The 24755-nt window shown below is 35.9% G+C and overlaps 3 protein-coding genes across 8 annotated transcripts in view; all 3 read left to right on the top strand.

Moving 5' to 3' along the window:
• Positions 1-6351, top strand: part of LOC113742593 (protein ASPARTIC PROTEASE IN GUARD CELL 1) — a 67554-nt gene extending 61203 nt beyond the window's left edge. Inside the window, exons 1-2 of one of the 6 annotated variants that reach the window (XR_011813512.1) lie at positions 341-412; positions 5961-6351. Coding sequence is in view for 3 of the 6 variants with exons in the window: in XM_027270465.2 (XP_027126266.1) it covers positions 5961-6020 (60 nt within the window). In the remaining 3 variants the exon portion in view is untranslated. Of the gene's footprint in view, positions 1-340; positions 413-5916 lie in introns of those variants that run through there. The other 5 variants (XR_011813511.1, XR_011813510.1, XM_027270465.2 and 2 more) reach the window with 5 other exon arrangements.
• A 2593-nt stretch (positions 6352-8944) lies between these two features.
• On the top strand, positions 8945-10517 carry LOC113742300 (protein ASPARTIC PROTEASE IN GUARD CELL 1-like). The gene has a single exon (XM_027270113.2). It carries the CDS (start codon positions 8984-8986, stop codon positions 10403-10405), a length of 1422 nt encoding a protein of 473 aa, XP_027125914.1. The 5' UTR covers positions 8945-8983; the 3' UTR covers positions 10406-10517.
• Positions 10518-18073: 7556 nt separating this feature from the next.
• On the top strand, positions 18074-21595 carry LOC113742298 (uncharacterized). Its single transcript, XM_027270110.2, has 5 exons — positions 18074-18210; positions 18358-18408; positions 18807-20038; positions 20965-21141; positions 21241-21595. Exons 2-5 carry the CDS (start codon positions 18399-18401, stop codon positions 21451-21453), a joined length of 1632 nt encoding a protein of 543 aa, XP_027125911.2. The 5' UTR covers positions 18074-18210; positions 18358-18398; the 3' UTR covers positions 21454-21595.
• Positions 21596-24755: the final 3160 nt, after the last annotated feature.

The following is a 24755-nucleotide window of genomic DNA, read 5'->3' as shown; positions in this document are numbered from 1 at the left end:
AAGGTCAAAATATTTTTAATATGATGTTTTGATCCTTAAGTTGCTAAAAATTATTAACATATCTCAAATATTTCATACTTTATAAATGATGTCTTAAAGTTTGGTGTTATTTTTCAATTAAGTCCATAATTTTAATTCTAAACTTGTTAATACTTATTATATAATATAAATTGCTACTTGATTGCTCTAATTTATTTGTATTTTCTTATTAAATATATTTGAAATATCAAATATATATGAATATACCTTTATTAATATTAACATGTTATTAAGTATTTTACATATAATATTTTAATTTTTAAATAAATTTTATTTATGACGTCATCCGGTTCAACCCCTATCGAAACGGGTGTCAATAATTGGGAACATACAGCAGCAAGGGATGCGGGTCACTTACGACCTTACCAATAAGGTGATTGGTTTTAGTCCGAATCAATGTTAAGACCACTCTCTCATATTGCTAGTAGGAGAGTATATTTGATTTGAACCAAAATATTGTCCCTTCCTTCGAGAGGACATCCGAAGAAATTGGAACCAAAATATTTGTAAATTCATACTAATACTGCTTGGTTTCAGATTTTACAAAATCAGATTAAGATTAAAAAAAATGACTATAGAGAATAATGAGAATTAGTAAAATTTAATTTTTTGATTGATTATGAATTTCAGTTTTTTTAATATTAAAAATAAAAAAATTGTATAATTAAAATAAATAAAAATATCAAAGAAACTGATTATCTAACATTAGAATCCATAATTAGCTAAAGTAATCAATCAAGAATAAGTCTATATGAGTCATGCATCTATATGTGATCAGATATACATTATATAGGAAAAATAATCCCTCTTTCGATTAGTAAATATGGTATATATGATGTACTTTGTTGATATATAGTCCACATCGTTTGGGGGGAACTGTCAGGAAATCAATTACTTGGCAAGGAGGGAATTGTACAACCATTCGATTGCCCGTTTCATTATCCACATAAATGCATGCAAAATATTACTTGTGTGGAACATAACAAGGCTGATTGGTTTCAGCCCTGCTGTCTTCATTTTAATTTAAAAGCAAGTTATGTGAAGTCTTTCATTGTTTTTGCTGGATTAATCCTTGAGCTAGCTTTTCTAACAAAACGAACCACACATATTCGATCATGTCAATTAAGGTATATCTACAAGAAAAATCCTCTCCGTTTTCGGTGTAATGATTTATCAATTGCTCGTTGCACGATCGAGCTGGAACTCGTAAGGTCTTCCGATCTGATGACCTGCAACCAGGAGTAGGAGAATCAGGGTTAAGTCCCTTGATTTGTCTCCGACAATCAAGTTACACATATCGGAGTTAAGTTGTGAAGAAGTAATGGAAGAAACGTTTTCCTTCTTCTAGTCCTACTCCTGGCTTGACCTAATAAAACTATAAAAGGGAAATTTTTCTTTTTCTTTTCCATCTTTAATGCTTTGTTTTGCTGCTGGACGTTTGGCCTTAAAAATTTAATATTGGCAAGAAAAAAGACCTGGTCTTTGTAGGCTCTAATTAATGGATATCAAAGAAGGTTAACTTCTTTGGTTGCCTAATTGATGACTAGTCGCCATTGACTCGGTTGGCTTTACTTGCAGAATGATTCAACACATAAAACAAATCGTTAGATCGACAGCCTGATTGATATTGTCTTTGCCATCGCCACTTTGATTATAATCTGCCAATAGAAATAACGGAAGCGCACAACGTTAGTTTATGAAACTTGATAATATTTGATAATATCAACGGAAATTTACAACTTTAAGGGTCCGTTTGTTTCGGGTGAAAATATTTTCCAGGAAAATATTTTCCCAATTTCCCGTGTTTGGTTGCACAAAAGTTACTGAAAACATTTTCCTATGTAAAATATTTTCATTCATCTTATGGAAAACAACTTCCCTTCCAAACTTACTGAAATTGTTTTCCGAAATGCATGCATTCCGCCTGTAGTATGTTCCAAACTTACTGAAAACATCTTGTAGTATGTTCTTTTTTTTTTAATGTAAACAGGAGGACTCGAACCCAATACCTCTTCCTTACACTCCCTCCCCCGTACCACCCAACCCTCCCCATAGTATATTCAAAAAAAAAAAAAAAAAAAAACCTCATCCTGCTCATCCTATGCTAGTAATTGATTATGTATAATAAGGACATTTTTTTCTAGAGAAACTTTCAGCAGTGAGAGTGCAAGATATATGTCACAATAAGCATTGCATGTGATTGATATTTGACACTAAATGACCAGCAATTTGTTTATTGCTTAAGGAGATATTTTTTATTCATATATACATTTCTCCAAGATTTTTTAAAGTTAAACAATGAGATAAATTTTCTTATTTTGTATGGGAAAAAGTATGTAGTTATAATGTGTAGAAAATAAAGATAGAGATAAAAGTGAAAATATTTCAAAAGTTAAACAAACACCAAAAAAATGAAGTAAGAAAATATTTTCAATAAGCTAACCAAACACCTGAAAATGATGAAAGGAAAATGATTTTCATGGAAAATTACTTCCACGAAAAATATTTTCCCAAGGAAAACATTTTACTTCCAACCAAACAGACCCTAATTTGATAATAATTTTCTAGTTGACCTTTTGTTCTTTCTCTTCTATTGCTTTGGTCTAGGTGCTTTTTTGTTTTTTGTTTTACTAGCAAATAGAGCTAATAATTCAAAATGCTAACTAATTAGTTTATGAAACTTGCATTAGTCTACTTGAGAATAACAATTTGGATTCTCTTAATTCTTCGAAACAGAAGAAAATTCCTTCTGTCTGTTGCATTCCTTGCACATTTTGATGTTATTTACTGCTATTAGTGCAATTTTCATTGAATGAAATTATCCCCAAATTAAAAAAAAAAAAAAAGCAAAAGGTACAATTTCTTTTCATTTTAGGTTTAATTCAATCCTGTTAGACATTTTTGATCTAGAAAGAGCATTAACGAATGACGAAATGGTCTGATTGGTTGACGAGTGGACTAAATAAAAATGTGCAACTGTTTTGAATGTTGCGTACCGTTGACCGCTAATTAATCGCCTAATGACCTAATCTGCAATGCATGCGATACCGAAAGAGAGTTTCTGCATGAAAAACGATTACCTGAATTTTACACTCCACTCCCTTGATTTTTTTTTTTTACGTAAACCCTTAAACATTTCTTTACGAAAAATTGTTACTTGAATCTATTAATCCATAGCACCCACCATTTAACTATAGATAACGAAGGCATGACTATCGGAAACAAGGAAGTCACAGTAATCAGTGTGATTGGCAGATAGCAATTTTCTGTGGGTTTTTTTTATTTTTTATATTAACCCTAATTATTTCTAATTAGGCATAACTCTGCAGTCGAGCCAATATATATTTGCTCATCATGAAAGATCAAACTGAGTTGTTGAAAGCCTTCTTGTTCCCTAGCTACTGCAATTCCAATTTGCCATCATATTCAATGCCATTAATATGCATGTGTAGAGGAAAGTTATTCCACATTGCAAAGAATAAAACATTTCTAGATAATTATTGTGACCAATGCCCACCAGAAGGACCAACTGTCGTGGACGCTCCTCTAAGTCTTCGCTCTTAAAAAGTTGAGAGGATGGTTAATACGGTGATATTTGTGAGGGGCCATTTTTCAAACTGCTTCTCCATATATACGCAGCATCTGAATTACTATACGTGCTATCTTTAAGCAACTTCTAGTTTAATTTTCTCTTCATTTCTTCAGGAAAGAAGCGTGTGGTTGTGTCTGATCAACGTTTTCTACCGTAATTGAATTTGAACTTATCCTAAACAAAAAACTAAATAAATAAATAAAATGTGAGTGCAGCCATGTCTTAATTAACCACATGCCCTCCATGCAGATCGACGTCTATATATATAAACCCTTGCTCCTTCCAAACTTCTCATCCCTTCTCTCCTGTCTTCTCTTCTGCTCCAAAACCACAAACATGGCTCGAGAAGCTCAAAGGCCATTTCCTTCCATTAACATCCTCATCATCCTCTTCTTCTTCTTCTCCTTCACCCTCAGTCCATTTTCACCTCAAGCAGTCTCTGCTTCAGTTTTCAAAAGACTTCAGCTCTTCTCAACAGAAAAAGCTCACCCCACCTCGACCTCCTCCGTTTTGTCCCTCTCCCTACATCCTTATTCATCCATCATAAAGCCGCCAAACAACAACTACTCCGACCTCGTACGCTCCCGACTGGCGAGTGACCGAGCCCGAGCCAAGCTCATCAACTCCAAAATTGAGCGGGCTCTCTCCACCTTCAACCGCCCTCATGATATTAAACCGGACGCCCAAGTCCAACCGGAGGACCTGGAAACTACGCTGACTCCATTTGGAGGAGCGTACTTAGCTCAGGTCGGAGTGGGCCAACCAGTAAAAGATTTCTTCCTGCTAGCGGATACGGGTAGCGAAATCAACTGGCTCCAATGCCTACCCTGCGATGGATGTTCTAGCGTGTCCGGTTCGGTCTTTGACCCATCTGGGTCTTCATCTTACAGTCTTTTATCCTGTGCATCCCAGGAATGTGCCTCACTGGGCGAAAACCGAAATTGCCAAGCTGACCCGTGTATGTTTATAACGAGCTACGGAGATAGATCCACTGTTGAGGGAGAATTCGCCACTGAAACGGTGTCGTTTGGAAGTTCAGGTTCGGTTGATAAAGTAGCCATCGGGTGCGGCCATAATCAACGCGGGGGGGCGTCTGGGATACTTGGTCTTGGGGGCACTCCTGTAAGCTTTCCTTCTCAAATTCAAGCGACGTCCTTCTCCTACTGTCTCGTGGATAGAGACTCGGGCAAGTCCTCGACTCTTGAGTTTAACTCAGCTCCACCTGGTGACTCAGTCCTCGTTCCCTTGATAATCAATCGAAGAATTGAGGTTTTTTACTACGTGGAGCTCACGGGGATTACCATTAATGGAGAACAAGTACCCATTCCCGCATCAGCTTACCAAATAGGCCAAGATGGAAGTGGGGGAATTGTAGTTGACTCGGGCACCACCATAACGGCGTTGCCAGATGAGGTTTATAACTCGGTCCGTGATACGTTTGTTAAGTACGCTAAAGCCTTGACTCGCACGAGCGGCTACGATGGTGGTCTAGTTAAATTTGACACTTGCTATGATCTATCGTCAAACCCCACAGATGGCTATCCAACGATGTCGCTTGATTTCTCTGGGGGCAAAACGCTGCCGTTGAGGCCTGCAAATTACTGGTTTCGTGTTGGTGATAGTGCCAAGAATTGTTTGGCTTTTACTGTCACTACGCAATCTGTCTCAATACTTGGGAATATACAGCAGCAAGGGATGAGGGTTAATTACGACCTTGCCAATAAGATGATTGGTTTTAGTCCGAATCAATGTTAGAGCACTCCCTCCCTCCAGTGCTACTACTAGAATATATACAGTTGATTTCAACCTAAATAAATGTTGTTCTTCATATATATAAATATATGCTAAATGTTTTCATAGTTATGATATTTTGAGGATCTCATCGTCTACCTTTGCTCTAAAGTATTTGGTTTTCTTAACCAAACTAACTTTTGTGATTCTTATTCTTTAGGGTCCTTTTCTTTCTATAGTATGCTAATGACTTCTTTGAATGAAGAAGTGGTTGTACCGTGAAAACCAGGGCAGGGCTATACTTGGGCATATTGCATGTTTACCCTGAAATTGAATTGATTGAAAATGTAATCAATTTATAAGACTTGCATTAATCTAGTCGAGAATCACATTTTTGGAGTTTCAAATTAGGAGGAAATTTCTCCCATCTATTAGATCTGTTTTACGTTTTGATGTATTTACTGTCATTAGTTTATTTTGTTTTTTTGAAAAACAAAAGATGACACTTTGTTTCCACTTTAAGGTTTTGATTAAAATTCTAATTTTGATGTTAGACATTTGAACAGACAAGAAAATTTAACGACTGAGCTTTCTCTAGAGGTTCAGTGGAGAAGTAGATGAAATGGAAACTGAAGAAAATAAATCAAGACCGGAGTAGTCTGATTGGTTGCCTAGTACTACTGGTGGGCCAAATGCGCAACTGTTTTGATGTTGCCTTGTGTTGACCGCTTAGTCGCCCCAATGCCTAATGGCGCACTATGCACGTCAAATGTGAAGGAGAACCTCTAGAGATCCAAGTTAGTCCATGCATGAAGGTGCTCCCTCCAAAAAAAAAAAAAAGGTACTAATATAGGTTATAGAGAATTGAATTGATTTTGGTCATTGTATTTCATTTTTCTTTTCTTTAGTGAACATAAATGAAGAAAAAACATAAAAAATAGTACTCCTATAAATTAAGGAGTGTGTTTGGATTGTAAATAATTACACTTTATTTATAACTTATTTACACATACTGAATGATTTGCATCATTAATACATCTTTCAATCACATGCATCATATCAAAAAAGTGCTACAATACTTTTTTCATAAAATTATTTCAAATAATTTACAATCCAAACTCACCAGCATCCCGTTTGCAGGGACTAAAAAAATTTTGGCAAATGAAAGTGCAATTAATTACGTTTGCAGGGTGTTTTTCTTGAAAAATCAATTCATTACCCAAAACATCTTTGCGGCAAGCGCAAGTTGGAAGGTCTAGTCCAGAAATCCTTGCACAAGAGACGTTCCCACCCGGATTAATGGCACCTCACAAACAGCAACTTGGTCCATCAGTTTCAGTACGTGTCTTTAGAATGTCTGGAGGAAAGTTATTCCGCATTACGAAGAATCAAACATATCGAAATAATTATTGTGACCAAAAGACCAACTAGTAATTATATCATGGACTATCAATATCATGGACTCCTTTTAAGTCTATTTACACTCGTCTACATTTGAAGGAGTACTAGTAATTATATATCTACCCTTGGAATTCAAAGGTACCAATTTCTTAATTTTTTTTAATTTATGGAAATTGAGTTAATCCGGGCATTTAGTTATATCCCACTATAATGGAAAGGCCAAAATTTTGTTTCCAAAACTCAGCTCAATTGGCACCGATGCTTTTAGGTGACCGACCGTAAGGTCTTGACCCTTAAAACTCTCTTATTTTTCCTTCTCCTTGTAAAAGTTGGAACCTCTATGAACCAAATATTCAAAAAAAAAAAAAATGAAAGAAAGAACCAAGGAAGACCAAACTTTCCTACCGTAATAAAAAAGAGAAAAAAGAAGAAGAAGAAGAAGAAAAAGATAGATGCAGTAAAGTAATATCTCTAAGTTTCTTCCTTTTGTTGGTAGATTGCGATTTTCTGTTGGATTTTTTTTTTTCTTGTTAACCATGATTGTGTTTATAAACTAGGCGATTTACCGCAGCAGTCAAGCCGTATATGATGCAAACGAAATTACAGTCATTGCTGGCCCCTCTACCTTGACAGCCTTTGTCTGGAGAAAAATATATTCCTCACTACAAAGAATCAAACATCGCGAACCACGTTCGAGAAGACCGACTCGGCAACTATCGAAGTCTTCTCTCCTTCAAGTCTTTCCTCTCAAAAGGTCCTTTTTTTTTTTTTTTTGAAGACCCTCTCCAAAGGTCAAGCAGATGATCAATATAGGAATTTATGAATGGCCAAATCTGCGTGTGAGATGGAAAGGAATGATGCCCTATGAGTAACGATTATTTGCATGTTACATGCCAGTGTTTGGATAGCTTAAATCAATAATTGATAGGTCAAGATTTATTTTGATTTAAAGTTTTTTTTTTTTTTAAAATTTGCATTGTATAACATCAAGCCTACTATATATCTCTGTTTTCAAACTCGGACCGGACCGGCCGGTCGAACCGGTCGAACCGGGAACCGGCCAGGTAGCCGGTCCGAGTCAACTTAGAAAACCGGAAATTTTAAAACTCGGTCAAAGCCGGTCAAAATCCGGGTTTGACCGGGTTTGACCGGGAAAAACCCGGTTTTTCCGGTTCAACAGTAATTTTTTAAAAAAAAAATTCAAACTTTATAATATTATGTTTTGGCCCCCTAAATTGTTAAAACTTATTCGTATACCTCAAATATTTGATACTTTATAAATATTGTCCTACAATTTGATGTTATTTTTCAATTAAATTCATAATTTTAATTCTAAACTTGTTAATATTTATTAAATAATATAAATTGCTACTTGATTGTTCTAATTTCTTTGTATTTTCTTGTTAAATATATTTGAAACATCAAATATGTATGAATATACCTTTATTAATATCAATATATTATTAGATATGATATATATAATATTTTAATTTTTAAATAATTTTTATTTATGACGTCATCCGGTTCGACCCCTATCGACCCCCGGTCGAACCCATTGACCCCTGACCCCTGACCTTGGCCGAGTCGCTATCCGGTCCGGTTCTGAAAACATAGCTATATATCCAATGGCATGGATGCTCCAAAATTTCCCCAGTCTGTATCATGAAAATGAAACACCAGCTGCCGTTGGCGCATCTACCTTGTTTCCACCGTAAATTCCAATTTGATTCCTTTTTTATATGCCTGTATCAGAAAGACCAACTATCGCGATGTGGCGGACGCCTGCAAGACTCTAAAAAGTCTTCCCTCCCAGGACTCAAAATTTCCACTAAGAAGCCTATTAAAGGTTGTTAAAATCTTCTCGTTCTTTCCCTTTCTTTCATACGGTAACGACGCTCGTAGTCGAAAATTGAACATTCTCAGTTGTACATTCTCACTTACACATTGAACATATCTTGATTTGAAGGACTGGTGATTAATTGTGTATGTACTCTCTTTCTTGTATGTTATGGTACCAAACTTTTACTTTTCTATGGAATTTAAATTGATATGGATCTTTGTGATATGTACCTTCAATAAATAATAGTAATACGCTACTGATGCCCTGCATGCAGATCGACGTACGTGTAAGTGTATATAAACCCAAGCTCATCTCCCAAACTTCTCATCACTTGTCTTCTTTGTTTGTTGTCTGCTGCGACAAAAACCACAAACATTTACATGGCTCGAAAAGCTCCAAGCCCATTTCCGTCCATTAACATCTTCATCATCCTCTTCTTCTTCTTCTCCTTCACCCTCAGTCCTTTTTCACCTCAAGTGGTGTCTGCTTCAGTTTTCAAGAGACTTCGACTCTTGTCAACAGAAGAAACTCAGCCCACCTCCACCTCCTCCGTTTTGTCCCTCTCCCTGCATCCGCATTCATCCGTCATAAAGCCGCCATACGACAGCTACTCCGACCTCGTTCTCTCCCGGCTCGCAAGTGACCGGGCCCGAGCCGAGGTCATCAACTCCAACATTGAGCGGGCTCTCTCCGCCTTCAACCGCCCTCATGGCATCAAACCCGACGTCCAAGTCCAACCGGAGGACCTCGAAGCTCCCCTGACTCCATCTGGCGGAGCGTACGCAGCTCGCGTCGGAGTGGGCCAACCCGTGAAAGAATACTACCTGATAGCGGATACGGGTAGCCAAATCAACTGGCTCCAATGCCTGCCCTGCGATCCATGCTTTAACCAATCCGACCCGATCTTCGACCCATCCGGATCCTCATCTTACAGCCCTTTATCCTGCACATCGCAGCAGTGCACCGCCTTGAGCCCGGATTACAAGTGCGGCCAAAACAACACTTGCATCTACAGAGCGTTGTACGGGGATAATTCCGTCAGTATTGGAGAATTTGCCACTGAAACGGTGTCGTTCGGGAGTTCGGGTTCAGTTCAGAAAGTGGCTATCGGGTGCGGGCTTGAGAATCAAGGCCGATTTGGCAAGGCAGCTGGCATACTTGGCCTTGGGGGCACTGCAGTAGGCTTTCCTTCTCAAATTCAGGCGAAGTCTTTCTCCTACTGCCTCGTGGATTTGGACTCCAGCTCGTCCTCGACTCTCGAGTTTAACTCAGTTCCACCCGGTGACTCAATCCTCGTTCCCTTGATTATGAACCCAAAATCTGAGATTTATTACTACGTGGAACTCACGGGGATCACTATTAATGGAGAACAAGTGCCCATTCCTGCATCGGATTATCAAATAGGCGAAGATGGGCGTGGGGGAATCATCGTCGACTCGGGTACCACCATCACGGCGTTGCCAGCTCAGGTATATAACTCGGTCCGCGACACCTTTGTTAAGTACGCTAAAAACTTGCCTCCCGCCGCTGGAATCGGTGATCTCGACACTTGTTATGATCTATCCTCTACGCCCACCAGAGATGGCTTCCCAATGATGTCGTTTCAGTTCTCCGGGGGCAAGACGCTGCCGCTGAAACCTCAAAATTACCTGTTTCGTGCTGATTCCGACGGCACGTTCTGTTTGGCTTTTAAGACCACTTCTCAAAGTGTCTCAATAATCGGCAACACGCAGCAGCAGGGGTTTCGGGTTACTTACGACCTTGCCAACAAGATGTTTGGTTTCAGCCCAAATAAATGTTAAAAAGCATATAGGTGTTGATTTGATTTCAACCCAAATAAAATGCTGTTTATGAAAACGTACTTCTAATAGTGCTTAAACAATAACATGGGTACTTGGTAATCTCTTTATTAGACGTCTTTGAAGAAATTTTGTTGCTTGGATATCACCTTTGCTGAAAGAGTTGGAATTCAAAAACTTAACATATAGTCTGATCTGATGATGACAACAATATATCGTTAATATAACACATAGACCCCGTTATATTGGAAATACACGATTAAATCTTTTGGCTGCTAATTCAACGTAAAAATTACTTGAGTTATTTCCAAGGGCCGGATTAAATCAAGTCACTTCTTAGTGTTAAAGATTGAATTGAGATTTTTTTTTTTTTGGAAGTATAACGAGGCAACTTGACTGGTTTAGCCAAAATAATCATGGGAGTTGTCAAACAATTAAGGCCTTCACAATCAAAAGTTTAAAATGCTGACAATCATGATTTAATTCACTTCAGGCTAATTGAGTACATATTTTCCTATAGAATACTAGAATAAAGTCAGTTCTACATGTAATGATTGTTCAAGTTGCATAGCCAAGCGTCCGGATACCTGATTGATAATGTGCATTTGAAGCGTACAAGTGAAACGCCAAATTGCACTAGCCTATCAAACGAGTACTTTAGACTATAATCTTTGTTACCGTTCTCATTTTACCATTTCATTAGGTATTGCTTTTCTTAAACCAAAATATGGGTTTTATGAGTAAATAAAGTACTTAACATCATATATTCATATGCAAAGAAGTTATCCATTTTATTGCAAAGAAGAAATCCAAGTACCTTTTTATTCCCAAGATGACACTTTGTTCTCACTTTAATGTTTTGATTTAAATTTAAATTTTGATGTTAGACATTTGAACAGACTAGAAAATTTAACGACTGAGCTTTCTCTAGAGGATCAGTAGTGGAGAAGTAGATGAAATGGAAACTGTAGAAAATAAATCAAGACCGGAGTAGTTTGATTGGTTGCCTAGTACTGGTGGGCCAAATGCGTAGCTGTTTTGATGTTGCCTTGTGTTGACCGCTCAGTCGCCCGAATTGCCTAATGGCGTAATCTGCACGTCAAATGTGAAGGAGAACCTCTAGAGATCCAAGTTAGTCCATGCATGAAGGTGCTCCCTCTAAACAAATACTACTAATATATATTATAGAGAATTGAATTGAACATAAATGAAGAAAAACATACAAACATTTGTTTTTGTAAATAGTGTTTTTCTTGAAAGATCAATTCATTACCCAAAAATCCTTGCGCAAGAGACGATCCGACCTCACAAACAGCAACTTGGTCCATCATGTTTCTTTAGAATGTCTGGAGGAAAGTTATTCCACATTACGAAGAATCAAACATCTCGAAATAATTATTGTGACCAAAAGATCAACTATCAATATCATGGACTCCTTTTAAGTCTACTTACACTCGTCTACATTTGAAGGACTAATAATTATATTATATATCTACCCTTGGAATTGATCAGAGGTACCAATTTCTTACTCTTTTTTTTTTTTAATTTATGGAAACTGAGTTAATCCGGGCATTTAGTTATATCCTACTATAGTGGAAAGGCCAAGATTTTGTTTCCAAAACTCAACTCAATTGGCACGGATGCTTTTAGGTGACTGACCGTAAGGTCTTGACCCTTAAACTCTCCTATTTTTCCTTCTCCTTGTAAAAGTTGGAACCTCTATGAACCAAATATTCAAAAAAAAAAAAAAAAAAAAAAAAGATAGAAAGAACCACCAATGGACTAATCTGCGTGTGAGACGGAAAGGAATGATGCCCTATAAGCAACGATTATTTGCATGTTACATGCCAATGTTTTGATAGCTTAAATCAATAATTGATAGGTTAAGATTTATTTTGATTTAAAGTTTTTCTTTTTTAAGAAAATTTGCATTGTATAACATCAAGCCTACTATATATCCAATGGCATGGATGCATAATGCTTCATGTCTTTTTTTTTTTTTCCGACACAAAAGGGTGTCTGGAACCATTGGGCCCGATTAATCCCCTGCGGCTGTGAGAGCCCCGTCCCAAGGTTCACAGCGTGTTAGCTCCCCGGGGTCGAACCAGTGACCTGCCCCTTATAAGGGGACTACGGAAACCAGTCGATCTGCTGGGGGAGGGCGGTTGTTAAAATCTTCTTGTTTTTTCCGTTTCTTTCATACGGTAACGACACTCGTAGACTAGGAATATCAGTTGTACATTCTCACTTACACATTGAACATATCTTGATTTGAAGGACTGGTGATTAATTGTGTATGTACTCTCTTTTTTGTATGATAAGGTACCAAACTTTTACTTTTCTATGGAAATTAAATTGATATGGACGTACCTTTAATAATAATAGTAACACGCTACTGATGCCCTGCATGCAGATCGACGTACGTGTATATAAACCCATGCTCATCTCCCAAACTTCTCATCACTTCTCTTCTTTGTTTGTTGTCTGCTGCGGCAAAAACCACAAACATTTACATGGCTCGAAAAGCTCCAAGCCCATTTCCTTCCGTTAACATCTTCATCATCCTCTTCTTCCTCTTCTCCTTCACCCTCAGTCCTTTTTCACCTCAAGCGGTATCTGCTTCAGTTTTCAAGAGACTTGACTCTTCTCAACAGAAGAAACTCAGCCCACCTCCACCTCCTCCGTTTTGTCCCTCTCCCTACATCCTCATTCATCCGTCATAGAACGCTGTTTATGAAATGCATATAGGTGTTGATTTGATTTCAACCCAAATAAAATGCTGTTTATGAAAACATACTTACTAATATTGCTTAAACAATAACATGGGTACTTGGTAATCTCTTTATTAGATGTCTTTGAAGAAATTTTGTTGTTTGGATATCACCTTTGCTGAAAGAATTGGAATTCATATAGTCTGATCATCAACAATGTATCGTTGATATAACACATAGACCCCGTTATATTGGAAATGCACGATTAAATCTTTTGACTACTAATTCAACATAAAAATGACATGAGTTATTTCCAAGGGATTAAATCAAGTCACTTCTTAGTGTTAAAGATTGAATTGAGATTTTTTTTTTTAAGTATAACGAGGCAACTTGAGTAGTTTAGCCAAAATAATCATGGGAGTTGTCAAACAATTAAGGCCTTCACAATCAAAAGTTTAAAATGCTGACAATCATGATTTAATTCACTTCAAGCTAATTGAGTACATATTTTCCTATAAAATACTAGAATAAAGTCAGTTCTACATGTGATGATTGTTCAAGTTGCATAGCCAAGGCCCAAGCGTCCGGATACCTGATTGATAGTGTGCATTTGAAGCGTGCCAATGAAGCGCCAAATTGCTCTAGTCTATCAAACGAGTACTTTAGACTACTAGCAGAAATATACCGTGCTTGCGCACGGTGAAGAATTTATGTAATGCCCACAATGAAATTTGGTAACCGGCGGATTGCAATTATAAACTAACGATATGGAGAACATTTGTAGGCAAAATAATTTGGTGTAATTAATAGAATTAAAGAACATTTATTACAATTCATATATTTACATATTATTTGGCTTTTTACGGGTGAAAACTTTTTTGAGTTTGGATATGATGTCACAGTAATAAAGGTCACGTTTCAAAGTCACGAAATTACATAGGCTCGACTCCTCACACTATCAGTTACCAATTTGGTCAACATGTATGGAAGGACTTTTTATACACACACTTGTTGATTTTAATGTATTTCATGTTTTGGTGTGTGTCATGTAATTGTGAGCATCTATTGGAACAGCTTAACTTAATTTTTTTATTAACGCATTTTTTTGTTTGATAGCTTTCTTGGTTTATGCTACAATATATTTGAATTGTATCATAGTCATATTAAGTATACCGTTCTTAATAAAAGGTATAAGTTTAAAGATAAGATGTTATTTTGGTTTTTTCAAGAAGCATCGTAAAATTGCATATTATATGAGAATAATGAAGCGTTGAAAGTTGAAGTTGTAGATTTATTCAAAGCTTTTTACAAAAAATCAAGCACGGTCCTGAATGGTTGAAAATAATTCTGCAGCATGTTGTCGATAAATTGCTAAGTTAAATTGATATGGAAAAAGAATGGACAATAAAATCTGGCATTCATATGTTTATTGAACATATAAGAAGAACAACGTTTCTTGCAGAATAAATTTAAAAGAAAGGTCTAAGTTCTACCGGTTGGTGCATCAGAGAAGATGTAGAACTTATTGTACCAAGGGAATAGTTTTTCGACTCCATGTTTGTTGAAGATTAGGACAGTATAGCAGGACTTTGATTTAGGGATAAATACTAAAGCGTCGTCAAATTGTAGTTGATGCTCAAACTTAAATGTGTTCCAATTATTTGTAAACTATCTCTGACGCATTCCAAGAGTGACTGTTTTGTTTCCAGTTCTCAGCGTGATCAGAGTAGTTTTGTCACCATGCATGAAGAAGGATACAAACTTGGGCACTTTCTGTTGTTCATCGACAAAAAAAAATTATTAGTGGGAAAGAAAATAATGAATGATAAAATAAAACAGGATATAGCCAGAGCTCACAAAATTATGCTGGTTTTGCTGAGTAAAGATGTCATAGAATGATAGCCCATCAGAGATGTCTTGAATGAAATTCGGTTTCATTGATGATGCTACTTTCTGGCACAACATTCTTTGTTCTGTATTTCATACACAAAAAAGTTAAGTGTACGAACTATGAAGGTGAGAAATAAAACAAGAAATATGGTTATTTTTTTAAGTGTTTAAGCATGAGAAAACAAACTTTTTAGGATAATATACGAAAAATGGAGAAAAAAAGTAGCTAATAAGCGTTTGATCAAAGGAGAAGAACAAAGATGAATGAACTATTAAAGATAATGCTTCAATTCCAATAAAAAAAAAAGCAAGTACCTTTTGCCGCAGCAAGAAAAATAAGCAGCAGCTCGTAGTCAGCAAAACAGCCAAAACTTGGAGGAAATTAAGAGGGCCATGCAAAAATGGATAATAGGAAAATGTCATTGTCAGATAGGAACAAATACAAAAAATAAAGAATATTAATAAATGCCACTAAACTGCAAAGCGTAGAAACAGTAGCAGTAAATAAATGAATATGACCAAGAAAGCACACGAAGCATACAAGCGCGGGAGAAAAAATAGGAGAAAAGAGTCTCTAACAAAAGCAAAAGCAATGTTTCAGCAGGAAAGCTGAAAAAAAAAATAGAGGCAACAAAAAAATTGGGCAAAAGGAAAGTGAAAAATCGAACTTCAAACAATAAGAGACAACAATGCAATGAGAATAAAAAATGATAGAACAAAGAGAATCATAAAACAAAAAAAATGCAAAAGGAATATTAATAATAGTGACAGGTAAAAAAAAAGCAGTAAGCATGGGAAGTAGAAGAATATGAAAAACAAAATAATGGAAGGGGAAAAAATATAAATACTATTACAAGAACAGGGGGAGGGAAAATAGAGCATCATTTACAATAGATGTAATAGCAGACAACAGAAAACACTAATAACAGTGAATGAAGAAAGACGCACAACGAAACGGAGGGAAGGAAAAGCTCGAGGAAGAAGAAGCGGAAGCAATACATAAAATGAAGCAAAACAAGAAATGCAAGCTGAAATGCAAGGGAAAGAAATTTACATGATTACCTGTCTTCTATTCGGTGCATGAAAACCCGGGAAAGCATGTTTAAAGATGTGCAAATCTTGCATGGAGACGCCAACATTTAATGAATTGCAGATTGTGTAGGGTGAGAGGTGAATCCACCGACCAATAGAAAGAACGGGCAAGGCGGCTGCTTATTTTGTATAGCAGAGGGATTAGAAGATGGGCTGTGCAGGGGCATGATGATGACGAAGGAGCAAAAGACAGCAACCCACTTAAGATGTCATTTCCAGCACACGGGCCACATGAGTTCCACATGAGAAGGACGAAAGACCAGCAAACAATTGAAGTACCATTCCCACTTTATATATAAAGTTCTTTAGTATACAATACTTCCAAAGTTAATAATCTTTGTTACCGTTCTCATTTTACAATTTTATTAGGTATTGCTTCTCTTAAACCAAAATTATAGTTTTTGTGAGTAAATAAAATACTTAACATCATATATTCATATGCAAAGAAGTTATCAATTTAATTGCCTTTTGGCTTTCGTACAACTCCTTTCACTTTTTCCTTTTCTAAAAACAGGATTTTGGATTTCTTTTTTTACAGAAATTCCTTGAAGTTTTTCTGCAGAATTTTTTTTTAATATTTTTCATGATCATATTTTTCAAATACTTATTTTTATCTCACATACATCAAATTAATATAGTATATCTTTTCTACTAAAAATCCAAAAATCTATTTTTCAAAAGAGGTTATTAAATATAATGCCAGAATAATATACAAATAAAAATAATTCAAAAACATTTCATCCATATAATATATCAAAAATAACTCACAAATATACACACAAAATTTTAAAAAATAAATTATATAACATTTTCCACCCATCACCACTACCTACCATCGCCACCATCCCTGCCCACCACCACTATCCCTATTCCTCTCCCCCCCCTTCCTTCTCCCCTTCCCCCTTCCTCCTCCCCTTCCCCCTTCCCACTTCCTTTTCCCCTCTCCTTTCCCGGCACCCCCCTCCCATTTCTTCCTCCCTCAATTTCTCGAGACCAGATTAAGGCGTCTGGTTGCGAGTGCCTGTGTTTTAAAACTCGGACCGGACTGGTCGGTTCGACAGATCGAACTGGGAACCGGCCAAGTGTCCGGTCCGAGTTATGCTTAAAAACCAGGTAAGTAAAAACCCGGTCAAATCCGGTAAAAAATCGGGTTTGACAGGAAAGAAACCGGATTTTCCGGTTCAATTAGCATTTAAAAAAAAATTAAAACTTTTTCAATATTATGTTTTGACCCCTAGATTGTTAAAAATTATTAATATATCTCAAATATTTCATACTTTATCAATATTTTCTTAAAGTTTGGTATTATTTTTCAATTAAAGTCCATAATTCTAATTCTAAACTTGTTAATGCGCATTAAATAATATAATTTGTTACTTGATTGTTCTAATTTGTTTGTATTTTCTTATTAAATATATTTAAAAGATTAAATATATATGAATATACCTTTATTAATATTAACATGTTATTACGTATTTTACATATAATATTTTAATTTTTAAATAATTTTTATTTATGACGTCATCCGGTTCAACCCCTATCGAACCCGATTGAATCCACTGATCCCTGACCCCTGAGTTTGACCGAATCGATACCCTGGTTCGGTTCGGAAAAACATAGGTTTCGGGCTGCGACCAGATCGCAGCCTTTGGCCACGGCTAGATTGAGGGAGGGAGGGAAGGGGGAAGAGGGAAAGAGAAGAGAAAGGAGAAAGGAGGAAGGAGTGGGTAGTGGCAATGGTGGGTGGAGGTGGTGTTGGTGATTGTGAGTGATAGTATTAATTTTTAAAAGACACCTTAAAAATATTTTAATTTTAAAAGGTACCTTAGAATATATTTCAAAACTCCCTCGAAAACATTACAAAAAAAATTTATCATAACAATTTTTTATATACACTGTTGTAGTAAAATATTTCAAAAATATTCCCAAAATAGTAAATCCAAACAGAGCCAAAAATATTTTGTTAAGGAAAACTAATGAAAGAAACTAGTAGCCTACTACTTAACTGCGTATATTCACAGTTTCACGCTATCTAGTATCTCTATTCTCTCGCTGCCGTCGTCTACATGTTCCGGGAATTGGGGCTAAATTACAGAGGCTATTAATTATTTTCAGGTACTTTTGGTTATCCTTTTGATCATGCTTTATTTTCTGCTCAACCTTTTAATTCACAAAGTCAGCTGGAATTTGCAATCTTCTTATGGCCTGCTTAATTTAAATTGATTTCCTCGCTAACTTTATAACATTTACTGATATAATCAGGTTCGCCTTCGGGATTCAAAGTCTTTGCCGGCTTGCCCTTCATGGAATCAGGTACTCTTTGTAAACTTTCTTTCTGTAAATGCTTCATTTGCTTAATTGTAATAATCCTACACCATTTAGTCTGATTACTTTATAATCATGAATGGATGAAGACTTTTGATTTTGATTAGCATATAATTGTAGTGAATCAGCACGTTGGAGTTCGAATTTGTGTATGATCGTCAATAAATAAGGAACTGTTTGAGTTTCAAATTAGCGCATAGCTTTGATAATCCAGCACGTTTAAGTTCATACTAGTGTACAATTATGAATGAATGATGAACGTTTGAGTTCTAATTAGTTCTGTTTTGATTATCAAGCATATTTGAGTTGGAATTAGTTTGTAAATGAGTGAATGATGAAATTTGAGTTCTAACTGGTCAATGTACGCTTTTGTTGGTTAATAATAGAGGAACGTGAACAGGAGAGATCTGGTTTGGAGATTGCCCCTTTGGACTTCATCTCACGGTTGCCTGATTCCGTGATTCATCACATTTTATCTTATCTGCGTGCCAGAGATGTTACCTCTACTGCAATATTGTCAAAGACTTGGAATCGCACCTGGTCCACTTATCCTTATCTTGTATTCCACTTTTTCTATGATAATTCAGTCACAGAACAACAGCAATTTCTTCGTGACGTGCATATAAAAAGGCGAAAACATGATTTCTTGATTCTTGCTGGAAATTCCATCTGTCGGCGCTTGCAACTAGATTTTTGCGTACAAAGATTTCAATTGTATATTGACTTCCCTGATATGGAGTTGTTGACGCCTAATATGGACCAATGGATTGGTATAGCAGTAGACAGGACTGCTCCAGAACTTGCTGTTTGTATTGATAGTTTGTCGGGCTCAGATAGATATTTTTATAGCGTTCCGCAATCGGTTTTGCTTGCTAGCTCGCTAAAAGTTTTAAGCTTATGTGGCTGTAGATTTGAGAGTGGATTGGATATCAAACTTCCACATCTACAGAAGCTTTCTTTATCTCATTCTTGTTTCACTGACAAGTTTTTATTTCACCAAATTCTCTCTGGGTGTCCCGTGATAGAGTATGTGAAAGTGTCATTTTGTAAATGGATGGACACACTTCTCTCAGTTTCAAGTTTATCTCACTTGAAGTATTTTGAGTTCCTGTACTGTGATGGGATTGATAATGTTCAGATGGATGTGTCTGATCTTCATACTTTTTCGTTTGCACCATCCTTGGGAAACTGGCCCAGAAGTATTAACCTGGCTACTTGCAATGCACTGAAGGAGTTGAAACTCAGTGGGGCAGGTGACACAGCTAACTTTTGGCACCAGGCGCTGACATTTCAAATCCAGGCCCTTGAAGTCTTAGAGTTTCGAAGTTGCCATGGGTTGGGGAGTATCAGAATTTCAAGCCAAAGGCTTAAGAGACTGGCCTTTAGAGATTGTCGTCACTTTTCAGGTGCTGAAATTGACACTCCAAATTTAGAGTTTTTTGAATGCTGCAACTGTGACAATCCTTTCATTCCCATCAAAGCCTCAGATGATATCAAGATACACTTAAGATTTTCCCTTAGTGGAAAAACGGTTGATTGGGTGGTTAAACTGAATCAATTTTTGTCGAAGTTAAGGTTTTTTCAGGATCTCAAGTTTATCGTCTATCATCGTTCTAAGGTACACTCTTTTCTATTCCTATTCAGCTTTTGTGATCTTTAGTAGTTTTATCCTCTTCTTTCCTTAGAATGCTATTGACTTCTTGAGAATGAAGAAGTGCATGTGCACAGCTATGCTTTTAAGGGCATATTGCATTTTCATTTTTGGAGCCTATTTTCATAGGTTTCTGGAGATCAGATACCTCCAGTCACATGTTCCGGCATGGATCTCTGCATAACAGATATGTTATACCAGTTTGGTAGTATTTGAGTCTCTCTTGGATGCAAAAGAAAAAAGATGAATACATACTGCTATGTACTTTCTAATTGCCTTGAATCCATCTGTACAGATGAGAAAAGTATGTTATTCACCTTTAACATTCTTAGACTTGAACTTCAGACAAATGTGTCCTTTTTGAAACATTAAATTATTCCTAGTTTATTGTCTTTGATCTCGATTTTTCAACTTGATGCTTAGTTCCTTAAAGGCAATTTTTAAGTAGGGACCATTGTGGTCATCTTGCATCAGTAGGCTGACTCCTGGAAACAATTAATACTCCTTCAGAATTATGTTAGGCAGCGTTACAAGTGCGTTCAACTGCAGAATTATTGAGAAATTCATTGGAGAATTTCATCAAAATACAGAAAAAATGGAAAATGGGAACTTAACCTACCGTCCATTAAATTTTATGAAGCTCATAGGTTTCATATTCCTAATAAGAGAAACTCATGTAAAACAAACAAATTGGTATCTTGTATGTGTTAATTGGCCCTCCTATTTGTGTAAGAAGGCAATTGAATAAATTAATCTGGAATATGCAATGAAAATCAAGGCGGAGCTTATTTTTTGATGCATATGATACCCTATTTGTTATCCAATTTGTGCATTTTTTCTGGATTGTTTCTCTTATTTATTCTTGACATGTTTAACTCTTAATGCTTCTGCAGAACATGATTATTCACGAAAAACTGAGTGAGATCCGCTTTTCTTCTCTCTGCCATTTAATGCGTCCGAAATGTATATGCATATCATCGAAGAGCTACAAGGATCTTTTGGATGAATTGTTTCCGTCAGTGTGCCCTAAATCGTTATTTGCCATGTACTGTAGCACCAAAGTGATTGAGGTACGTCAGCTTGCATTACCCTTTGGTGTTGCTTATATGCAAATTTGCCAATTGCTTTTGCATCAGTTTGGTCATGTATTTGCCTTACGTGCATCTCAGATATTGTCACAGAAGATGAAGGATCTTAGAAAAGACTCAACTTTGCTCCACAAATTAGTTGGTTTTGAGGTGATTTTGTCTAAAGATGCAAAGCATCCAAGTGATCCTGCCACAGAATACTTCATACAAGCACACTCAACTGCTCGGTTCGAGATTGCCACAATTATATTAAACTGGAAGTATAATGTCTACAGACACAGCGTGACATTATAGGCTTGAGTAGTATTGCATGATTTACTGCATTGGTGTGTTGTACTATTAAATGTATGTTCTGCAATACACTGATGATTTAACTTTTTTTTTTCTTTTGTAAAAGATTAATCTATAGAATTGTACTGCTGATAACTTGATGACAGATGATGATTAAAGAGGGACTATCTTTAGGTGCTTGCAAGTAGGGCTGTTCACGAATCGAGCCGCTCGTGAGCCGATCGCGAGTGGTTCGAATACGAGTTCGACTTGAGCTCGGTCAATCGGGTCGCGAGAGGCTCGAATACGTTGACTCGAGCTCGGTCAATATCGAACTCGAGTCGAATTTGAGCTCGAGCTCAAGTTCAAAAACATTAAACTCTTTGGCTCGCGAGGTCGATTATATATATATTTTTTATTTTTTATTTTAATAGTAAAATTGCATATATATTCCTAATATTTTATTATTTGTTAAAAAAATTATTATTTTATTCATTTTTAAAAATAAAATAATTATTATTTTTTATATTTTTTAAGCTCGAGTTCGAGTTTTATGAAATTAACTGGAGACTCGACTCGATTTGACTCGACTCGTTTGCACCCCTACTTGAAAGCGCTTATAAGATTGGTGGTAACCATTCCTGTTTATAGTAAAATGGGAATGACTTCTCTAATAATGATATCCTCCTCTTTAGCTTCCCTTATAATCTCTAGGTAGTTCCTGTTTGATAATTCAGTTCAGCACTTAAATTTCATGAATTCAGATTTTAACATATTCAAACTGTTTGATAATAAAAAATTGAACATCTGAATTAATTAAATGACACTGAATTTTTTAGGCAAAATTTGTTTTCAAAATTACGTGATAAGTTATTCACTTATCACTGAATGTGATATGCACTCAAATATATTAAATTTAATATTTAACAATTCAATAATTTAATAAATTCATACTTCAGATTTCAGATTTTATGTGGGAAACTAAGGAACATATGGCGCTAGTAACTCTTAGCCATAGCATGATGAAGTCGGATCGTTCTTTGAATCTAAATCCACGCATTGCTGTCCTTGTGATGCACTCTTCTTTTTAGATATGATTTCAAGTGCTTCGCCGTCCTTTTGAACGTTAAATCCAACTCTAATAGGATTTGAACGTGTTTGCATGAAAATTAGACTAACAACGAGGCTTATTAATTCCGCTAAAAACTAAGTAACGTCCAAAGAAAATTCAATTCTAAATCCAATGCCACCAGATAAAGGCACTTGCAACTATATAATTAGTGTGTTGTTGCATCTTTTTGGACATTATGTGTTCATGTTATGCACTCAGGAGGAGCATTAATAGACAAATCATATTAAGTTGAAATTAGAGTTTCAGCAACAACAAAAGCCGCAAAAAATAAATACTCTTTCTCCACACGTATATACCGTCACACAAAAACAAGGGATATAATTATGAACTTTGAGAAAAACTGAAACTAGAATAAGAATTAGGGATTCAAACACTATTAGATCCTCTGAGCATTCCTTCAATTCAACATGCAATTTACATGAAATTGAAAAGGCAAAAACATAAAAATTCATTGAACGGGTCAAGAATTTTTAGTTATTAACCAAAAAAGTAAATTTTTTTTTTTAAAAACTCGAAAAGAGCAAGAAAAATCAATTTGATAGTAGCCGTTAACGTTTCGAAATATAACTTTAAACTTTCAAAGTCTAACCAGGATACTCATGAACTTGTGAGTGCCTGCTGACTATTATGCTATTACAACTTCAGCTTAATGCAAAATAATGTAGAGAAAATGATGATTCGGCTTAATTGCATAAACCTAGGAAGAACAGTCGAATGTAACTCAACCTGCGTTTTGTCGAAATAAACCTGGGATGCAGCATATACAAGCTTGAAGATTTTTTGTTACCTTCCATTGTCCTTTTCGTCAAAACCCAAGTAATTTTCTTCCAGTTGGAATAAATTTCTCTAGAACTCTAAGCTGTTCAGCAATTTTGACAAAAGAAAATGAGAGACAAAGTATGAACCAAAAGGAGGCCACCATTAGATTTGAAGGCAGGTTCAGAACTCCCAGAGAAAGGGAACAGCCTGTAAAATACATTTTTGCCCGAAATTTTTTTTTCATTTTATCTCATATATATCAAATTATTATAATATATTTTTTTTATAAAATTCCAGAAAGTAACAATCCAAACGGCCTCTAAAAGTCCCACTCACCAAATTTTCAGCTCTACCTAAACTGACCACAAGCATTTTTTCATGTACAACGTATGTGCATGGGGAAAACACCGAAAAAAAATTTATGCCAAAAATCCATCTTTGCTTTAAAATAAAAAATGGGAAAAATGGTGTGCAAGTGTAATATGGTGAAAAAGAATAGATGTTACTCAACAAAATCTGATTGTTGTTGGCCTCCAATAAAAAGACAGCATGGCAAGCTCAATGGAAGGTCAAAGATTGTCACCCAAAAGCAATATTCATCATGTAACATTGTAACCCTCTCATTTACAAGTGAACAAAAGATAGCTTATGCCCAAAAAAAAAAAAAACTTATGCATTGTTTTTTCTTTTGAAGAAAAAAAAAATGAAAAGCCAGGATTACAATTTAGAATTCAAACATAATTAAGAGTTTTAATCATTGCTTACAGTCAACAAGCAATTTACATGAAAGTGACAAGGCCAAATGTCAAAATAAAAAAATTCATTAAACGGATAAAGAATTTTTGACTATCAAGTGATCTAATATGACTCATTATTTTAAAAAAAAAAAAGAAAAAACAATTTGTCGGGAAGTAGCCGTTAAAGTCTGAAAATAGGACTTCAAAATTTTCACACTGTAACACATTTGTGAGCCTATGCTGGCATTTTTGCGGGATCTCTGAATACAAATCACGAGTTAGAACTATTTTTCATCAATTTCGTCCACTGTTAACTTATTTCATGTTAGAGAAAAAAAAATGAAAATAGCATGAGTAATTAAATTTGGTCTTGACTTCCAAGTGTATTTAAGGGATCCACTCATGCACCATTTACTCTTTCTCCCATTCCCAAACAATTCACATCTCCCTGAGCCCAACCCCCCGCTGCCGCTGGTCATAAGTTTGCAGGTATTCATCCTCTTCTACATGGAAATTTTTCTTAAGGAAAGAGATTAATCACAAAGAAAAAAAAAATACCCAGTCTGACATTGGATTGGAGCAAATGTCTCAATTTTATTCAAATGTTGCAGTTGAATTTCTTGATTTTTTGAGATTCCACCTCGATTGTACTTAGGTTGCCCTGCATGCCATCCCCATTTGGTAAGATTAGAATTGAT

Source organism: Coffea arabica, chromosome 4e (genome assembly GCF_036785885.1).
Source record: "Coffea arabica cultivar ET-39 chromosome 4e, Coffea Arabica ET-39 HiFi, whole genome shotgun sequence".
NCBI lineage: Eukaryota > Viridiplantae > Streptophyta > Magnoliopsida > Gentianales > Rubiaceae > Coffea > Coffea arabica.
Note: the sequence above shows the minus strand (reverse complement) of the source record. Positions and strands in the feature narration are given on the sequence as shown.